At 37.8% G+C, this 16052-nt stretch overlaps 2 protein-coding genes across 2 annotated transcripts in view; both read left to right on the plus strand.

The window, feature by feature from the left end:
• Positions 1-776: 776 nt before the first annotated feature.
• On the plus strand, positions 777-9630 carry she (Src homology 2 domain containing E). The gene is made up of 6 exons (XM_043261466.1): positions 777-1738; positions 3756-3879; positions 6401-6619; positions 6811-7012; positions 8154-8273; positions 8382-9630. Exons 1-6 carry the CDS (start codon positions 1262-1264, stop codon positions 8563-8565), a joined length of 1326 nt encoding a protein of 441 aa, XP_043117401.1. The 5' UTR covers positions 777-1261; the 3' UTR covers positions 8566-9630.
• Positions 9631-13560: 3930 nt separating this feature from the next.
• chrnb2 (cholinergic receptor, nicotinic, beta 2) overlaps positions 13561-16052 on the plus strand; it is a 28512-nt gene continuing 26020 nt past the window's right edge. Inside the window, exon 1 of the mRNA XM_043260041.1 lies at positions 13561-14005. Coding sequence (XP_043115976.1) covers positions 13960-14005 — 46 coding nt within the window. The 5' untranslated portion in view covers positions 13561-13959. The remainder of the gene's footprint in view (positions 14006-16052) is intronic.

The raw sequence follows: 16052 nt of genomic DNA on the forward strand, positions 1-16052 counted from the left end.
TTCTTAAACAGAAAAGTGCATTGTGTCTGATTAATTAAGTTAGAGCATAATTAAATAATTAATGTTTACGTCTTATCAAGGAATTATGAATGATTTTAATCAGCCACTAGATGGAGGCAGTATAAATTGAATTGCCCTTACAAGTAGGGCCTAACTTGAGCCAGTTACCCGGTGTAAACTGCTGCCCCTCTGTGGTGGTGTCTTGCACAATATGCCTGATTTTTTAGTATTTACATGAGTTGTTTTTTGTTTGTTTGTTTTTTTTGTAAAATGATCAATTAAGAACAAGATAATATATAAGTATTTAATTATTTATTTTTACATTTTATATTACACTGTACTGTTTAAATTAATCCGATCGCTTACATATTTCAGCATGACAGCACGTGACCACACGCTATTACGTTAACATTAGTTTTATTATCCTTATTTCTTGGCCAACAACGCTAGAAAAAGTCGAATAGCTGTTTATTATAGTTTGTAGAAAATTGAAGAAATTGACTTTTAGCCCACCCATGTAAATATATTTATTTATTTGCCTTTACAGGAAATCGACCTACTCACTGCAAAGAGTGTGCAAGAAAATGATAACTTTTGACGAAGAACTGAAAATGTAGTTACCGTGCACAAAAGTACTAAACACGTTTGCATCCACAGGTGGGTCGCGCCCAGCAAATGAAAAGTTCCCATTTAGGGCAACAGTAGCTGTCTGCAGAGGCACAGAAACCACCCCCACCCACCCACAGCTGCAGCCCAAACGCACGTACATCCACATCCCTTCACTTCATTTAGACTGGCGCTCGGAGTGGATGTACCGGGAATGGGATCTTCAGCGAGAGCTAAGAAAAACTTTCAATTTTTCCGTGTTTATGCCCTTCAGAGACTCCTCTTTATTTTGCGGGAATAATTGGGAGCGAACGAAAAACAAGACATTACATTCCAATGTGAACAATCGTGGTGTAGTTGTGAGCGTAAGAAGTTTCCTGAAAAGAAATACGAATGGGATAAATTCTGTAAACCAGATTACATCAAAGGGATTTTAATATTCGGAACCTTTCCCTAAATTTTAAATGTAAAAAAATTGCTTAGGCTAAATAAATAATTAAGTAAAAACTTTTTTTTTAAATAATCCACTGAACTGCGCGCTGAAGTATTATTAATTAGGCACAAATCAATTGTAGGGTCCATTTAAAAGCCGATTATTCCTAAAGGAGTTGCGCGTGTGTATGGAGAGTGGCGCGGACACCTGTGCGTATTCACTATGGCGAAGTGGTTCAAAGATTTCCCAACTAGTTTGAAAACTGGGTCCGACCGGATCCGTTCTGCTTCGGAATCGGGAACTCAGTCCCGTCCCAAGCCGGTTCTGACAGTCGGTACTGGTTCAAAGGGGAGTTTGCGTAAAAATTCAGGAGCTGAAAACGGTGGCGGCGGCGGCGGTGGTGGTGGTGTGGGTTCGCTTCTACACGGGAGAAATCGTAAAAATTCGGCCATCGAGCTGGGGCGAAACCACTCCAGCACCGGCTCGATAAAAGACGGGAAGATATGGGAAATTCTGATCCCTGGAAAAAGTAAGAAGAACACCAAAATGGAGGGGTTTGAAGACCATCGCACCTTGAGGACCACCAGTCTTGCCGACGCGTACATGAGCAGGATGATCAAGGTCAATGATCCAAAGTCCAGTGCAGGAGGATCATCTCCAGACAGCGAGAGGGCCAAGTCACCAGTCAGAACAGAAACGGTAAGCTTGAGAATGAACAAGCAATGAATAGCTAATCATAATAGTATGTAGCCTATTTTTTTTTCCAAGAAAATGTTTAAACTCTGGACAAAAATAAAGGTTCTTTATTGGCATTCGTGGTTCCACGACGTAACTGAAAAGTTTTGATTCTACTTAATTACTTAATAGTCTTAACAGTTCAGATGTCAGTTTTTCAAATGTTCTTCACACTTATGATGAAAAAAAAATGGCTCTTTTAAGGCCTGCTCACTGATGAGTTCTTTGGGGAACCAGCGATTGTTCCTGTATGGCATGACTGTTGTTTCGCTAGTTTTGAGGTATTGTGTACTTTCGTACCGGTCCGTACGTGCCGATGAGCTGAAATAAGACCAGCTCAAACCACCTGGGATCAGCACCTTCAGCTGGTTTTAGGATGGGTTTTTAGCAGGAATAAAGGAAGAATCGCCCTGATCGGAGCGATAAAGTAGGCCTCGGAGAGGATGTTCTTTTTAATACGTGACATACAATTTTCCCAGTCACCCTGTTGACTGTGAGAACCAAACAAACGTCTTTGTTTTGAAAATTGAGATCAATATCTCTCTTCCAGTTCTTTGTTTGAGCAATATCTTCTTCTCCCCTCCCTCAGCCCCCTCTTCTCTCTTTCATATCTTTCTTTCCTCCCTCCCTGCGTCTCTCTTATTCTCCCTATATGCTCTTTTCATTGAACTGCTGTATTATAAGCAGACACAGTGGAGCTGAAAAGCAACAAACACAATGAGAGCCCTTTCCTTGCTTCTCTTCCTGTCTCTTTTCCTAGTCATGCACACACTCTTCGCTCTGTCTTTGTGGGAAACACACTTTTGTGCTCGCATACACACACACACACACCCTTGCTCACAAATACGCGAAGAATACAATGCATGCATAACACAATGGCTCCATCCCATTCTTCCAGTCCCTGGTGAAAGGCAGTGTTTGAAGAATTATGTCACTTGATACATAGACTGTATCCTCTCCCATTTACGGACATCCCCTCCAGCTACACTTTGAACATAATAGCGCAGAAATCAGAATCTCATGAGGTCACACACACACAAAAAAATTACGTCCAGAGGGAGAATCAGAGAATGAAAGGGAAAAGATGGGCCAGAGAATAAGCATAAGCTCTTTAGCTAAAGAAGCACTGATTCTTCATCTATGAGATGGAACAAAGAATTCCACCCAGCAAGATGTAATTTAACTCCAGGTTTTGACTAAATGCCCCTTTTTTAGCTGGGTTTGCACTATTTCTAGTAAAGTAGATGATTGCAGTACCTCCACCTATTTGGAGAACATTTTAAGGCTTTTAAGGTAAAATTCAATAGCTTTAATATATTATTTTCGTAAGTAATTTAAAATGTTACATTGATATGTAAAGAAAGCAGGGTTGCCAGGTCTGAGTAACAAAACCAACTTAAATGGTACTCAAAACTAGACCAATTTAAAAAAAAAAACATGGCAACGGTATAAAAGTTTTCCAATTATGCAAGAAAACTTGGCAACACCGAAAGAAAGAAAAAAACTGATAAGCACAAATAAATTTCAACTTCTTCCTCCTTTCTTTTACTGTGTTACTGTGAGGCAATTCCAAATAAAATAGGCCTGATCCAAAACATTGAAGTACTCATTGTTATGAATGTAATTTTTTAAATATTATAGTCTCAAGCATTGTGATTCATTTTATTTGAGTGTAAAACACAGTTTCCAAACCTTTTCTGTTTAGTAATATCCCATTGTAAAATGAAATTGGCCCTATTTACTTAGATTGTACGGGCCACACTGTAACCTTGAATTTTTTGATTATGTTTTTTTTTTTTTGATTGAGGCATCAGTCTAAATATTTGTTTGCTGTTCTAATCAACAGTACGCCACAAATGCTTTTGAACTTAGTCAAACTTAATCTAAACTCTGAAGACGTCTTTACTTTTGAGGGCTTGTAGACATGAACACAAATTATAGATATCTCTTTCTATTCTTCTTTTCTTCTGACTCGTAATAGATCATCCTGGAGGATTACGCTGACCCATTTGATGCTGAGAAAACGAGGGAACAGAGAGAGGCCGAAAGAGAAGGAGAGAATGATGGTTACATGGAACCTTATGATGCCCAGCTCATTATTACAGGTACATCATCTCTTCTTTACTTCTCTTTCTTGTAATCATTTATTCATCTAAAACTTTTTTTAGATAAATAAATGATTTCTTTTTTTTTTCTTTTTTCTTTTTTTTACAAATACTCAGTATTTATAGGCATAACAAGTAGATTTTCAGGGATTTGCAGGATATATAAAATCACGGCTCCCTCTCTCTCCCCTCTTTGGTGGTTTCCACGGTGACAGTGTTGTGCTGGGACAATGGGTGCAGTTTCCTCTTTCTGCTTCCTGTTTCCTGTCTGTGTTTCCTTTGCCCCATTCTGTGGGCAGGAAGTTGACCCCTGCCGCCCCCCCAGTATGCCTGGCTATGTGAGAAAGACCCCCCAACACTCCTCACTCCCCCCAATCACTTCCCAGAACTCAGGAAGTGGCCGGCTAAGCCAGCCAATCACAGACTCGGTTTGACTTTCCCCTGGTATGACCATTGTTTTCTCACACAATAGGCCAGACACAAAGTGACAGCAAAGAAACAGTGAGTGAAGGAGAACGATGGAGCTCCAGGCAATGTTTTGTTGATGTTGAACTTTAAATCTTGAGGAATGAATAGGTGCATGAGTACACAGTTTAAGATTACAGTAAAATGCACTAAACTGAAATTGCATTGTAATGACACTTTTTTTTCTTTTCTTCATAAAAAGGAATGTTTTTTTTTTCTTTAAAACATGTTTTGTGTTGTGTATTAAGGTTTAGTTTTTCCCCTTTTTTCATAGTTTAATGTGCATCTAAATTTTTTTTAAGTTTAAAACAGTTAACATAAAATCTAAACTAAGATCCAAATAGTTAGCCAACGCACAAATGGAACTGATTACAGTAAGTCACAAGCTTAAGTTTAAGTTGAAAAGTGTTTAGCTTCACATTGCTGCTAACTAAAATCAGTCCTAACTACTGTAAGTGCTTCTTAATAACTTTGATTTCATATTTTGTTGTTGTTAAAAAACTTTCTGTTCTTTAACAAGTGATTTGTTAGCGACATGTTGCATATGTAAGGGCAAAAACAACTGACAATAGTACCATTAACATTAAAACCGTTCAGTGTCATACAGAATATATTTCAATTACTAATTACATTTAGCATTTTGGTAACACTTTCTATGAAGCCTGTACATTAGATTATTAAGGCATTATATGGATGCATTATGTTTTATAAATAACTTTTTATGTTAATAATAATATGTTTTATTATCTAATTAATATTTATAAGAACTGTTTTAATGTGCTATAATATTTACTTATTTGTGGTTATAACTTTAAGAATATGATAATTTATAACACACAATGAACAGGATTCATCCACTTAAGTTACAATGTATTATATTTCTTATAGTTATAATGCATTATAAGTATTTTTATATACATACATTTTACTTATGTTACTTTACTTAAAGCGGACAAATATCACTTATAAGTAATAATAATAACAATGCTATTTTGTTTACTATTTTTTCTCAAACAAACTGCCATAATATCAGATATTAGATCAGATGAATGTGCAATGTGACACAATTTTTTTTTTTTTATAATGTCAGTTTATATAATAGCAGATTATTTAGTCAGCTGTTCATTAGCAACTCTGCAACTACATGTCAACTACACTTCATTGGAGTATTTGTAGTGTGTGTGCCAAATATACGCTAACACTTTATTTTGATGGTTAGTGAATTTTTTTTTGCAATTATTGCAATAATTAAAAGGGGTGAGAGAGAGAGAGAGAGAGAGAGAGAGAGAGAGCTCATTAATGTTGACAGCTTGTTCTGCATCTTTAGCACATGGGCTGTTTACTTGTAAATGAAGCATCTGGATATGCATATTAGGTAGTGATTTCTAGGGACACGTAAGGCCATCCTTATCCACTTTCAGCGAAAGACAGTGATTAACTCAGTGATGATAAATTTGAAATGATGGGCAGTGGTTGGCTGCTCAAAAGTATGTGTTATATTACTATGGTTTGTAAGTGAGAATAAGTTGAAGCTTGAAAAATGTGAGCCTACACTCTTAAAAAATAAATGTTCTGTAAAGGTTCCTCACAGCGATTTCTGGTTCCACAAAGAGCCATTCAGTCAAAGTTCTTTTAATGAACCATCTCTTTTCTAATCTCTTTATAATCTGAAGAACCTTCTTTTGCCACAAAGAAACTTTTGAGAAACAGAAAGGTTCTTCAGATGTTAAAGGTTCTTCCATTAGACAAAAAGGTCTTCTATGGTTTCTATTTTGTATGTAAAGGTGCAATCGCGTTTACTGTTGTTCTGCAAATTTTCAATAGGAATCCGCATGATCTGCAATTTCCCATGAGGCTGAAAGATTTCCTCAACACAGATTTCACAGTTGATCATGAAAATTTGTATTGTCCAACAGAAATCTGCTTATTTTGAAAGTAACTAAGATCAGTTTTTTCTAATGTGACCATATAGTAATTAATGCCCAAGAACACTGTTTCTTGTTTTGACCTTCTGAAAGAGACTTGTGATCACTCATGTAAATCTGTGCTCCTACAGAGATTCGCAGACGAGGCTCGAAGGACTTGTTGAAAGTGTGTGTGGTGTTGAACGGAGGAGAAAGCGAAGGCTCCGGTCCCCCTCAGATCTATGATGTCCCCTATGAGGAGGTTCTGGAGGGAATCCCCTTGACCCGACCTGAGTCTGACCCCAGACCACCGGCAGAGTATGAGCTGCCATGGGAGTGGAAGAAAGAGCAGATTGTTAGAGCGCTGTCAGGTAACAGCCCTCACATTCATATTAGAAGCAATTTACCACTGCATAGACACAGAAATCTATTAAACAGTCATTTAGAAGACAGTTCATGTTATCGAGCTATTTATGATGACATTTGGGATAGCAGCGTGAAAGTCATTATTGCCAGATGCCATAATAAACACTGTGTGGTTGATGTTTCTTTCTGCGCACAGCTCAGTTTGATGGAATAGACCGCATGTCGAAGGAAGAATCGGTTTCTCCTACTGTAAAACAACAGACGCTGAGACATAAGAGCTGGACCCCTAAAAGTCTTCGACCGAATCCCCCATCCCCGACTTCTCCTTCATCTCCTAGCACCATCCCAGACAGTGAGACACCAATAGTCGATCCCACCCTGCCTTTGGAGAAACAGAGGTGTGTGTTTGTGTTTTAATAATGGGCTGATTTCATGTGGATTAGCTGAAACCGAAAGAGTGATATAAAAACATGAACATGTGAATACCTGTGTATATTAGAACTAACAATAAAGTTAACCTTAGTTTACATGTCAGGGACTATATCAGGAAGAATGGCAATAGTCAACATTATGTTTTCGTGAACATTTGCACCCTTAATGTTTTTTTGTTTTTAAAGTTTAGTATAGTATATTTTTTTAAATGTATAATTAGCAATGTTTATGTATTTGCACACATAATGTTTTATATTGTTTTATATAATGTCTGAAATAATTAATTACGTTTTTATGTTTTTGAAATATATTTTTTAAAAAACGTAACATTGAAGACGGCAGTCCGTTACAGGAAAAATATCTTCCAATTCTTTCCAATTACAGGGAAATAAATTTAACTTCTAAAAATATTTTACAACATTACATTTTATTGTATTTCTGATTTAAAAAAGCAGCCTTGATGATCATAAAAGACTTATTTCCAAAACATTAACATTTTCAATTATTCCTATTTTTGACATTAAATAAAACAAAATAAAAACATAAAGGGTGCAAATATTAAGTTTATTATATTTTTACATGTATTAATTATTATTATTATTATTATTATTATTATTACATCCCTCACAAAGTGCATGTAACTTCACCGTATTAACAATATAGCATGGCCGTTTCATAATTTTCAAATTTCCTAACCCTCCTGTCATTTAAAAAAGATGACTTTCTTTCTTCTTTTAAACAGAGATATTTTGAAAAATATAGATATTTAGAAAATATACATAAAAATGTTTTTGTCCATTCAATGAAAGTCAGTAGATTCATCAACACTGGACCCCACTGACAAAAAACACTGAGACGTTTCCCAATGTTGTGTCCCACAGAAAAAAGTCAGTCATACATTGTCATTTTAATAATGAGTTTTAGTTTGAAAACTTGCTTTAACACTTAAAATGCAACATTTGCCAAGTCTACCCATTTGTGCAGTTGTACATCTTTCTCAATGCCTCCTAATTCTCTTCTTATACAATCTATACCTTCTCTAATCATATTACATAATCGTACGGCGTAGAAATAAGAATCTCCTCCCCTCTCTGTCTCTCTTCTCAGCTGGTATCATGGCAGTGTGAGTCGTCAGGAGGCGGAGGCTCAGCTGCAGCACTGTAGGGAGGCCAGCTTCCTGGTGCGAGACAGCGAATCAGCTACCAGCAAATACTCCATCGCCCTCAAGTAAGTGCATGCTTGTGTATCTCTGAAATCAAGAGAACGAGAAATGAGTTAGCAGTCCTGAAAAGCTGACGCAGATGATATAAGATCCTTCTTCCCCTCTCTCGACAGGACGAGTCAAGGATGCGTGCACATTATCGTAGCGCAGACTAAAGAGTGCGGCTACACACTGGAAAAGAGCAGCTGTGTGTTCCCGAGCATCCCAGAAGTGGTGCACCACTACTGTACCCAACGCCTACCCTTCACCGGGGCAGAACACATGACCCTGCAGCACCCCGTGCCACGCACGCACTAAAAACACACACACACACACAAGCCAAACTTATACATATTCGCAGCGTTCTCTGGTGCAAAGATGTGAATGTACAATACCGTGGTGCCTGCCAATCACGTGCCAGCAAAACACAGCTTAAAACGTCTTACTGTATGTACATGCGAAAGGAGTAACCAAACAAGCATTACTTGTGTTTCCGTAGGTTTGAAAACTGGGTTTCACTCACGTACGGCATTGAAAGGCCAAAAGAGAAAATGTATTTTACAGAACCCAGTTTAAACGCGACGGTTTTTCGTAATGCGTATCCGTTGCATACTTTTGTTTTGTTATTTCCTCATCCCTTTTTTGAGCGCGCTGGGACTGCAGCCTCATAAATTTATTCCCAATCATGTTACTGATCTAATTTTCTGCCTGAAGGAGTGACTTTGCTAAATGCCCCCTGCTGGGAGCAGCGCTGAACTGCAACGGTATCTCTCCTTCACCGTGTTACTTTTCCCTGAAGAGACACAAATTTTACTCCCTTCGACAATGCGTTTAAGCGGCCGGGAATCTGCACAGCTGATATTTTTAGGATCCGTAGTATAGATTTAGTTTAGAATTATAGCGGAATTCTCGTATTATTTTATCCTGAGGAAAAAAACTTCACCACACATTGGCAGTTCCTGGATAGCTGAGGTTAGATCGTTAGTTCGGATCAATACAGCAAATTGAAGCTGGCTCGTTCATCAGATAAATGAGTCATTGCCGTTGATTGGCTAATGTTCTTGTCTGTATGTGATTATCTATTGATCGGTTTGAGGTTGGGAATAGTGGGATGTCGAACGGATTTACTGACCGTGCAGTCATGCTTGGATTCATGGCGTACTGAATGTGGCATCACTGTTTTGGTGATGGGAAGTTACGTTTAAATGTATGTGTTTTTGTTTAAAGGTAACAGGTTCCATTTTAATCTTAAAGGACGCTAAATTTGATTCTTGTTTAATGTAGATGAGAGAAATGTGATGGACGAAACGCATGTTCACTGAAGATTTTGCCTTTGTACTTTGTAAGACTGTGCAAAGCCTGAAATAAAGCAGATAGTGCTAATTTTGTTAAGTCTCTCAGTCTTTTACATTCACACATAAATGTTCCTGTAGTGAAAAGTGCATACCAGAACCACATATATATATATATATATATATATATATATATATATATATATATATATATATATATACATACATACATAAAAAAAGGTACAAAAGCTGTCATTTTGCTTTTAATATGTATATTATATTATATATAGTAATAATAGTAATATAATATGTTAATAATAATAAAATATTATTACTTATTAATTAGTATTACTTATTAATATATTTTTAAAATATTGAAATATAGCACACATTAATGTTACACATTAATTCGATTGATTTCGAACTGATTTTTTTGCATCACAGGAATAACCATTTTACTGTTTTTCAGCATTTTACTGTTTTTGAATAAGCGCGACCTTGGTGAGCATAAGAGACCTTTTTTCAAAACATTTTTTTAAAATCTTACTAACCTCAAACTTCAAACAGTAGCGTACATCATCACTGCAAGGATCCTTTGATATCATGCACATAAATAATAAATAATAATATTAAATAAATTAAATAATAGGACTAATGTAAAAGTAAAAACAGCAAATGGGATATGTTTTAAGAGCTCAACTGGCAGGGCATAGTCCTAGCAATGCCATTTCCCAGGGATCACCCATATCAAAATATAAATGCTGTACGCCTTGTATGTAGAGCTGTAAGGAAAACTTCTGCCATGTGAACAATTGTAAATGTATGGAAGTAGTCATTTAGGCAGATTGTGCACTATATATATTGTCTGTGTGTAAATATACTCATTCTCACCCACCTCAGAGTCATTTCTCAAAGAAAATGGTCTGTTTCTAATAGCCGACAGAGCTATTAGAAAAAAAATCTCTAGTTATTTGACAGGAAATACCTATTCAGTCAAATCTGTGGCTAAATAGTGTTCTTCTCGACAGCTGAAGTCAGTCAGTGTGTCAAAATCACGTAAGTCAGAGAAAGCTGCCAGCAGCAAATGGCAGGAGACAGAGAAGGAAGGAGAGGGGAGGGGTAAAGGGGAGGGAGGGGTGGCATAAGCACTCGGGGGGGTCCCAGTCTGTAAATAATTCAGCAAGAGACTCCGAGCACTTGGAGCACTGAAGTTTCCCTGTCAGCTCAGCTCTGCAGAGATAGAGAGAGGGAGGCAAAAAGTGGTATACGAGAGAGAGAGAGAGAGAGAGAGAGAGAGAGAGAGAGAGAGAGAGAGAGAGAGAGAGAGAGAGAGAGAGAGAGAGAGAGAGAGAGAGAGAGAGAGAGAGAGAGAGAGAGAGAGAGAGAGGCACAAAGGTGCACACAGATTATGACATCAGAAGGAAAGACAGAGAACAACGAAGGGAAAGAGTGGAAAGCTGTAAGGGAAACCGTAGAGGAAGACATGGAGGAGAGTGCGGAAGTTAAAGAGAAGAACAAAAATATCAGCAGGAAATGCTGTATTTAGTGGTGATGAATATGGGTGAAAAACAGAATGTTAAGCAATTCAAATGTATGTGGTTAAATAGAGAATTCATTATCTCTCTCCAAATACCCATCTATCTATACAAGTGTATATATATATATAATTAAATATAAATATATTATCAAATCATATATTTATTAATATTAGTGTGTGCATCTGTTCTGTAATCTCAATGTGTTTGTTTATACAATGAAAACTGATTAATTCAAACTATAGTATCACATATACAGATCTATATAATCTCAAATATAGGCTATTGTATATTAAATTATCATAATTATCATACCAGCAAAATTTTAATTACTTTTGATTACTCCACCGAACTGGTGCAGACATATCCACATTGCTATGGTCAGTGTGTTTATTTTGCTATTGATAGGAAAGTGCACAGCACATATTTATACTAACGTCACTCTAAGCAGAATGGACGTTAATATGTATTTCACTACAAAGACACTTCCAACTTCCCTTTACTTCTAAGCAAAGAAGGAAAAAGACCTTCACGGTGAGTATTTCGGGTGACCGGCTGAGCGGGTATTGGCTGCCACCTGTGTTGCAAATAACAAAAGCTTATGAAATCCACATACAGCCCCTTAAATATACATTACATAAATGTGCAAATAGTAGTAAAGTTGAACACGCTGGAGGATGGATTTTGCCCTGACGTTGATGATGACATATTATTATTACTCTTACTTTTTAAAGATCTTTTTCACATTTGCTTCCTGACATCTCCATTTACAACGTTTTCCCCGCACTTTGTAGTAAGTGAGAATATGCAAAACATCATATGCCAGGAAGCTTGAGATATCCTCGGCTCTGTGTGACTCACTGCTCGTAAAGAGCATAGCTGTACACTACGGTGTGAATAGGACATGAATACCTACGTAACAGTCAACCAGTGAGTCACCAGTGACCAAGCTTTTGCTTTCCTGCGCATTAATTCCACCTCCCTGCTCTCTCTCTTTCTCTCTATTAATCCATTCTCTTTTCTCTTCCTCTTTCTTGTAATGTTTCCACATCCTTCTCTCCATCCTCCTCCTCCCACTAGCGTCTTCAGGGATCTAAAGCCGAGGTCATCTATAGGGATCCCCCAAGAGAAAATGCAGAAATAGACATTTTGGCCAAAGGGTGTAAGTGTATGTGTAATGGAGGACAGAGAGAGCCATAAACATTGCGAGTGCCATGAGACGCAGGGAGAGCGAACTAGGAGACGGGGAGAGCTTGGGAGACCCCATCATCTCCCCGGAAGCGACGGTTATTTCTGGAACGCTGAGCACTGCGTTTTGACACGCAGCGACTGCAGAACCACTGGTTGAAAGGCCATAAGTGACTGACACGCAGACAAGAGCGGTTGTGATGTGGGGACAGGACTCAGTCATACGGTGATGTTACCGATGATGACTGGTGGAGAGACGATACCCATCTCCTTGAAAAACTCACACCCAGCCACCCGCTCCCCTGGGGCAAAACAGATGAAGCGTAAGTCTCCATACAGAGCGAGCTTTGCTTTCTGCTGTTGGAGTAGGGTGATGCTGTCTTTCAACAGCTGGACGGTTGATGGCAAAATTTGTATGTGATGGTAAAGAGCATTTTTTTAAAAAAGAACTGTCGACTAAAAGGCTTATGGTAAAAAAAAATAACTTTTTAGGTGCATAAAATTCTGCACTAGAAAAGGTCAACATCGTACTGACCTGGTAAATGTGTGAACAAAGTTTCAACAGATTCTTAAAGAAATCATCAAACATTCTAGAATGATTATACTAATCGATTATAATCATCGTAGCTACACTGTGAACGCAAGTTTACATATTTACTTTTATTTGTAGCTTTGTATCATTCACAGTGTATTTTGGGATTGTAAAATGATCAATAAATGATCAGTGAAATGATCAAGCTGTCTTATTAATTAATGATATTAAGCGGTGTATATATATATATATATATATATATATATATATATATATATATATCAATTTGTATACACATCAATATACATACACATCATTATATATATATATATATATATATATATATATATATATATATATATATATATATATATATATATATATATATATATATATATATATATACATCAATTTTGTATCAGAAATAATCTGAATCTTTCAATAATCTGAATGACCTTCTACTTCCACGAAGAATCATTTGTGCCATAAAGAGAACCGGCTGTGGCTGTGATTGTTTGATCGAAGTAAATCTACAAGCGAATAAAGAGAATTACACCTTTCATTACTAGTTTTTCTTCCTTTTTTTTCCTTTCTCTTTTTTTGTCGTTTAATTGTACTCTCAAATATTCCTATCACTTCAGTGCTCATAGTTCCTATTCCGAGAAACTGTTTTCGATATTTTCCCCGAATGTGCTGTCAGTGAAAAGCTCTTTCTGAGATGCGCCGCGAGTCTTCAGGTGGACCAAATGACCTTGTAAAGGAAATGGCAAGTGTCCTGTGAAAAAACACATTCTATGTAACCGGATGTAGTGAAGGGGAATCTGAGGTATGCCTGCCTCCCCCAGCCGCCCCTCCCCTTCGCTGTTTCTGTCATCTCGTCGCATCTCCTCTCATCTCCTCTCTCGCGCACCGCGATTAGTCCTTCATCTACCTGGATGCTCATAAAACCCTTCCCACTCCATCGCTGGGAAAACCACGCGTTCGGCGACCTACAGCCGCCGACGTAACGATGCCAGGTACCGAATAACGTCGAGAAGAAAGCAAATATCTTTAACCCTCGCGCTCTTGTCCACCTCGACAAAGTCACGCTCCGATACGCACGACCACACGCGCGCACGGGAGAGAGCAGTTCACGCGCGGCAGATGCTTCCCCGTCCTCGTTGAGATGATGGCTCTGTGGACGCTCTTCTGTATCCTCGCCATTGTGAAAAGTAAGTTATCCGGACAAAGCAGGGGGAAACGTTACGCCGAGGCTATTATTCGCGAAACAAGTCGTAGCCTACGTAATGCAGGTCGCCGCGCGAGCACAGTCGCGCAAGCTATATGATATTGTCATAGATGTATGGAAGCAAACCGTAGCTCTTTTTTTTTTTTTTTTTTTTTTTTGAGATGAAGAGATGCTTGGCGGTGGACTGCGAATGCGTGCAATCACTCTGGCGATGTGGTAATGTTTCACGTGTGACCCGAGTGTTAACGGATATCATGTCCTTATTTTCGCGTGCTGCAGCGCAATAATACAGAACGGCTTGTTGGCCGTTTCTCATTGTGCGCAGAAGTGCCGAGCAGCGGTTATGCCACCGTAAGCCCGAACGATAATACACATCGTTATTGCAATGAGCCGCAACCGCCACAACTGCTGAGATGTGATTTTTAGAGTCTCTCTGGGGTCGCCTCTTGACGGAGATAACATTTAATTTGTGTTTATCACTCAGCGCTGCCTCGCAGGAATGGTTTGGACAGTTGCGAAGCTTGTGTCAAATTGTCGTGTTCGCAAAGCGAGGTCGCAGAAATGGCTTGAAGTGTGCGTGTTGAAACAGAAGGCATGGGTCTTTAACCCCCTGATGCATGCATTATTAAATCACTACGGAGAGAGAGGAAAAAAGAAAGTTGAATGTTTTCTTTTCACTTCAGAACGGGAATGTAATGATTCCAACCCAGATGTTCCACATCTCTCACCATGAATTTAGGGTTGCTATTGTATGAATATCATAATGAATGATTATATTATTATTAAAATATTCATATTATACCATATAAATCCTTGCTGCTATTAAACACAATTGCAATTAAATTAGTTTTTGCATTACGTCATGTAAACATAACAACAGTGTTATCACATAACATAATCGTATTTCTAATTTTATGGAAATGTCCTTTGAAATGCTTAATAAACACCAGTCCAGTACAGTGGACAGATGTATTTTACATTGTGGGAAGAACATAACATCAAAAATCGGGACATTACAAATAATGTCCGATTAAAAGTGCTTGCTTCTTTCTTTCTTTCTTTGCATTTTACCTAACTGGATCTTCTAGAATCAGAAAAGATTTCAGGGGAACTTGGTGCTATCACTTTTGCCAGCCATGTTTGTTTTATGTGTCATGAATAAAACACAGTTACTGTATCAGGACAGTCAAACTAGCAAAAAAAAGATACAAAGCAAAAAACTGTAAAATAATAATTCGCTGAAAATGTGCTTACCCTCAGGAAGATATTTGGAGAAATGTAGCAGTACATCAGTTGCTCACCAATGAATACTATGCAATGAATGGGTGACGTCAGGAAAACATCACAATAATCCAATCCATCAGTTAAAGCCTTGCGAAATAAAAACATGCATTTCTGTAAGAATATTAGAATATTAAGTTATCTGCTGTAAAAAGTTACCCGATGATCTCTAAAAATCTGTTGTTGGTGTAACCTAATTTATCTAATTTAGTCATTTTTAACAACTTTTGATTTAAAACCAGATCATTTAGATCTGTAATGGTTGCAATGTCCCTGTTAGAAACACAGTGACTGAACAAGAATTATAACTGAACACGCTTAGCACGAAAGAAAAAATAAATAAATGTGCTTGCACACATGCACGCACGCACACACACACACACATTGCAGGCTGGTGAAAATCGGCTTAGGTCCTCCTTTCTAAGTGTCAGACCCCAGAAGGCTAATTCAGTTAATTAACTCTGACTACAAGCAAATGAGTAAAAGAACGAATGACCGTCAGACGTGTTGTGAAAGGGTTTGTTAGGGTCAAAAAGGAGGAGGGCCCTCACTCCACCATCCCACACCCTTCAAGCTCATAGCCCTCTTTTCTTTTCGGTACAGTATAAGCATGTTCAGATTTTTTTTCTATGAATAAATTTAGTACTAGTACATCAGTGTATTACACTCACTAGGCAGTTAATGCAGTTACTCACCCAGTCATATTAGATAATCATTAACTGAAGAGGACTAAAAAGGATATGGTGACG

The sequence above is a fragment of the Puntigrus tetrazona genome, chromosome 16 (assembly GCF_018831695.1).
Source record: "Puntigrus tetrazona isolate hp1 chromosome 16, ASM1883169v1, whole genome shotgun sequence".
Classification (NCBI taxonomy): Eukaryota; Metazoa; Chordata; class Actinopteri; order Cypriniformes; family Cyprinidae; genus Puntigrus; species Puntigrus tetrazona.

Bases quoted from the DNA above. Each gene is read 5' to 3' on its own strand.
- she (XM_043261466.1), top strand. From the start codon at position 1,262: ATGGCGAAGTGGTTCAAAGATTTCCCAACTAGTTTGAAAACTGGGTCC. The intron at 6,620-6,810 runs GTAACAGCCCTC...TTCTGCGCACAG, and splicing joins GATTGTTAGAGCGCTGTCAG to CTCAGTTTGATGGAATAGAC. The intron at 7,013-8,153 runs GTGTGTGTTTGT...CTCTCTTCTCAG, and splicing joins CTGCCTTTGGAGAAACAGAG to CTGGTATCATGGCAGTGTGA.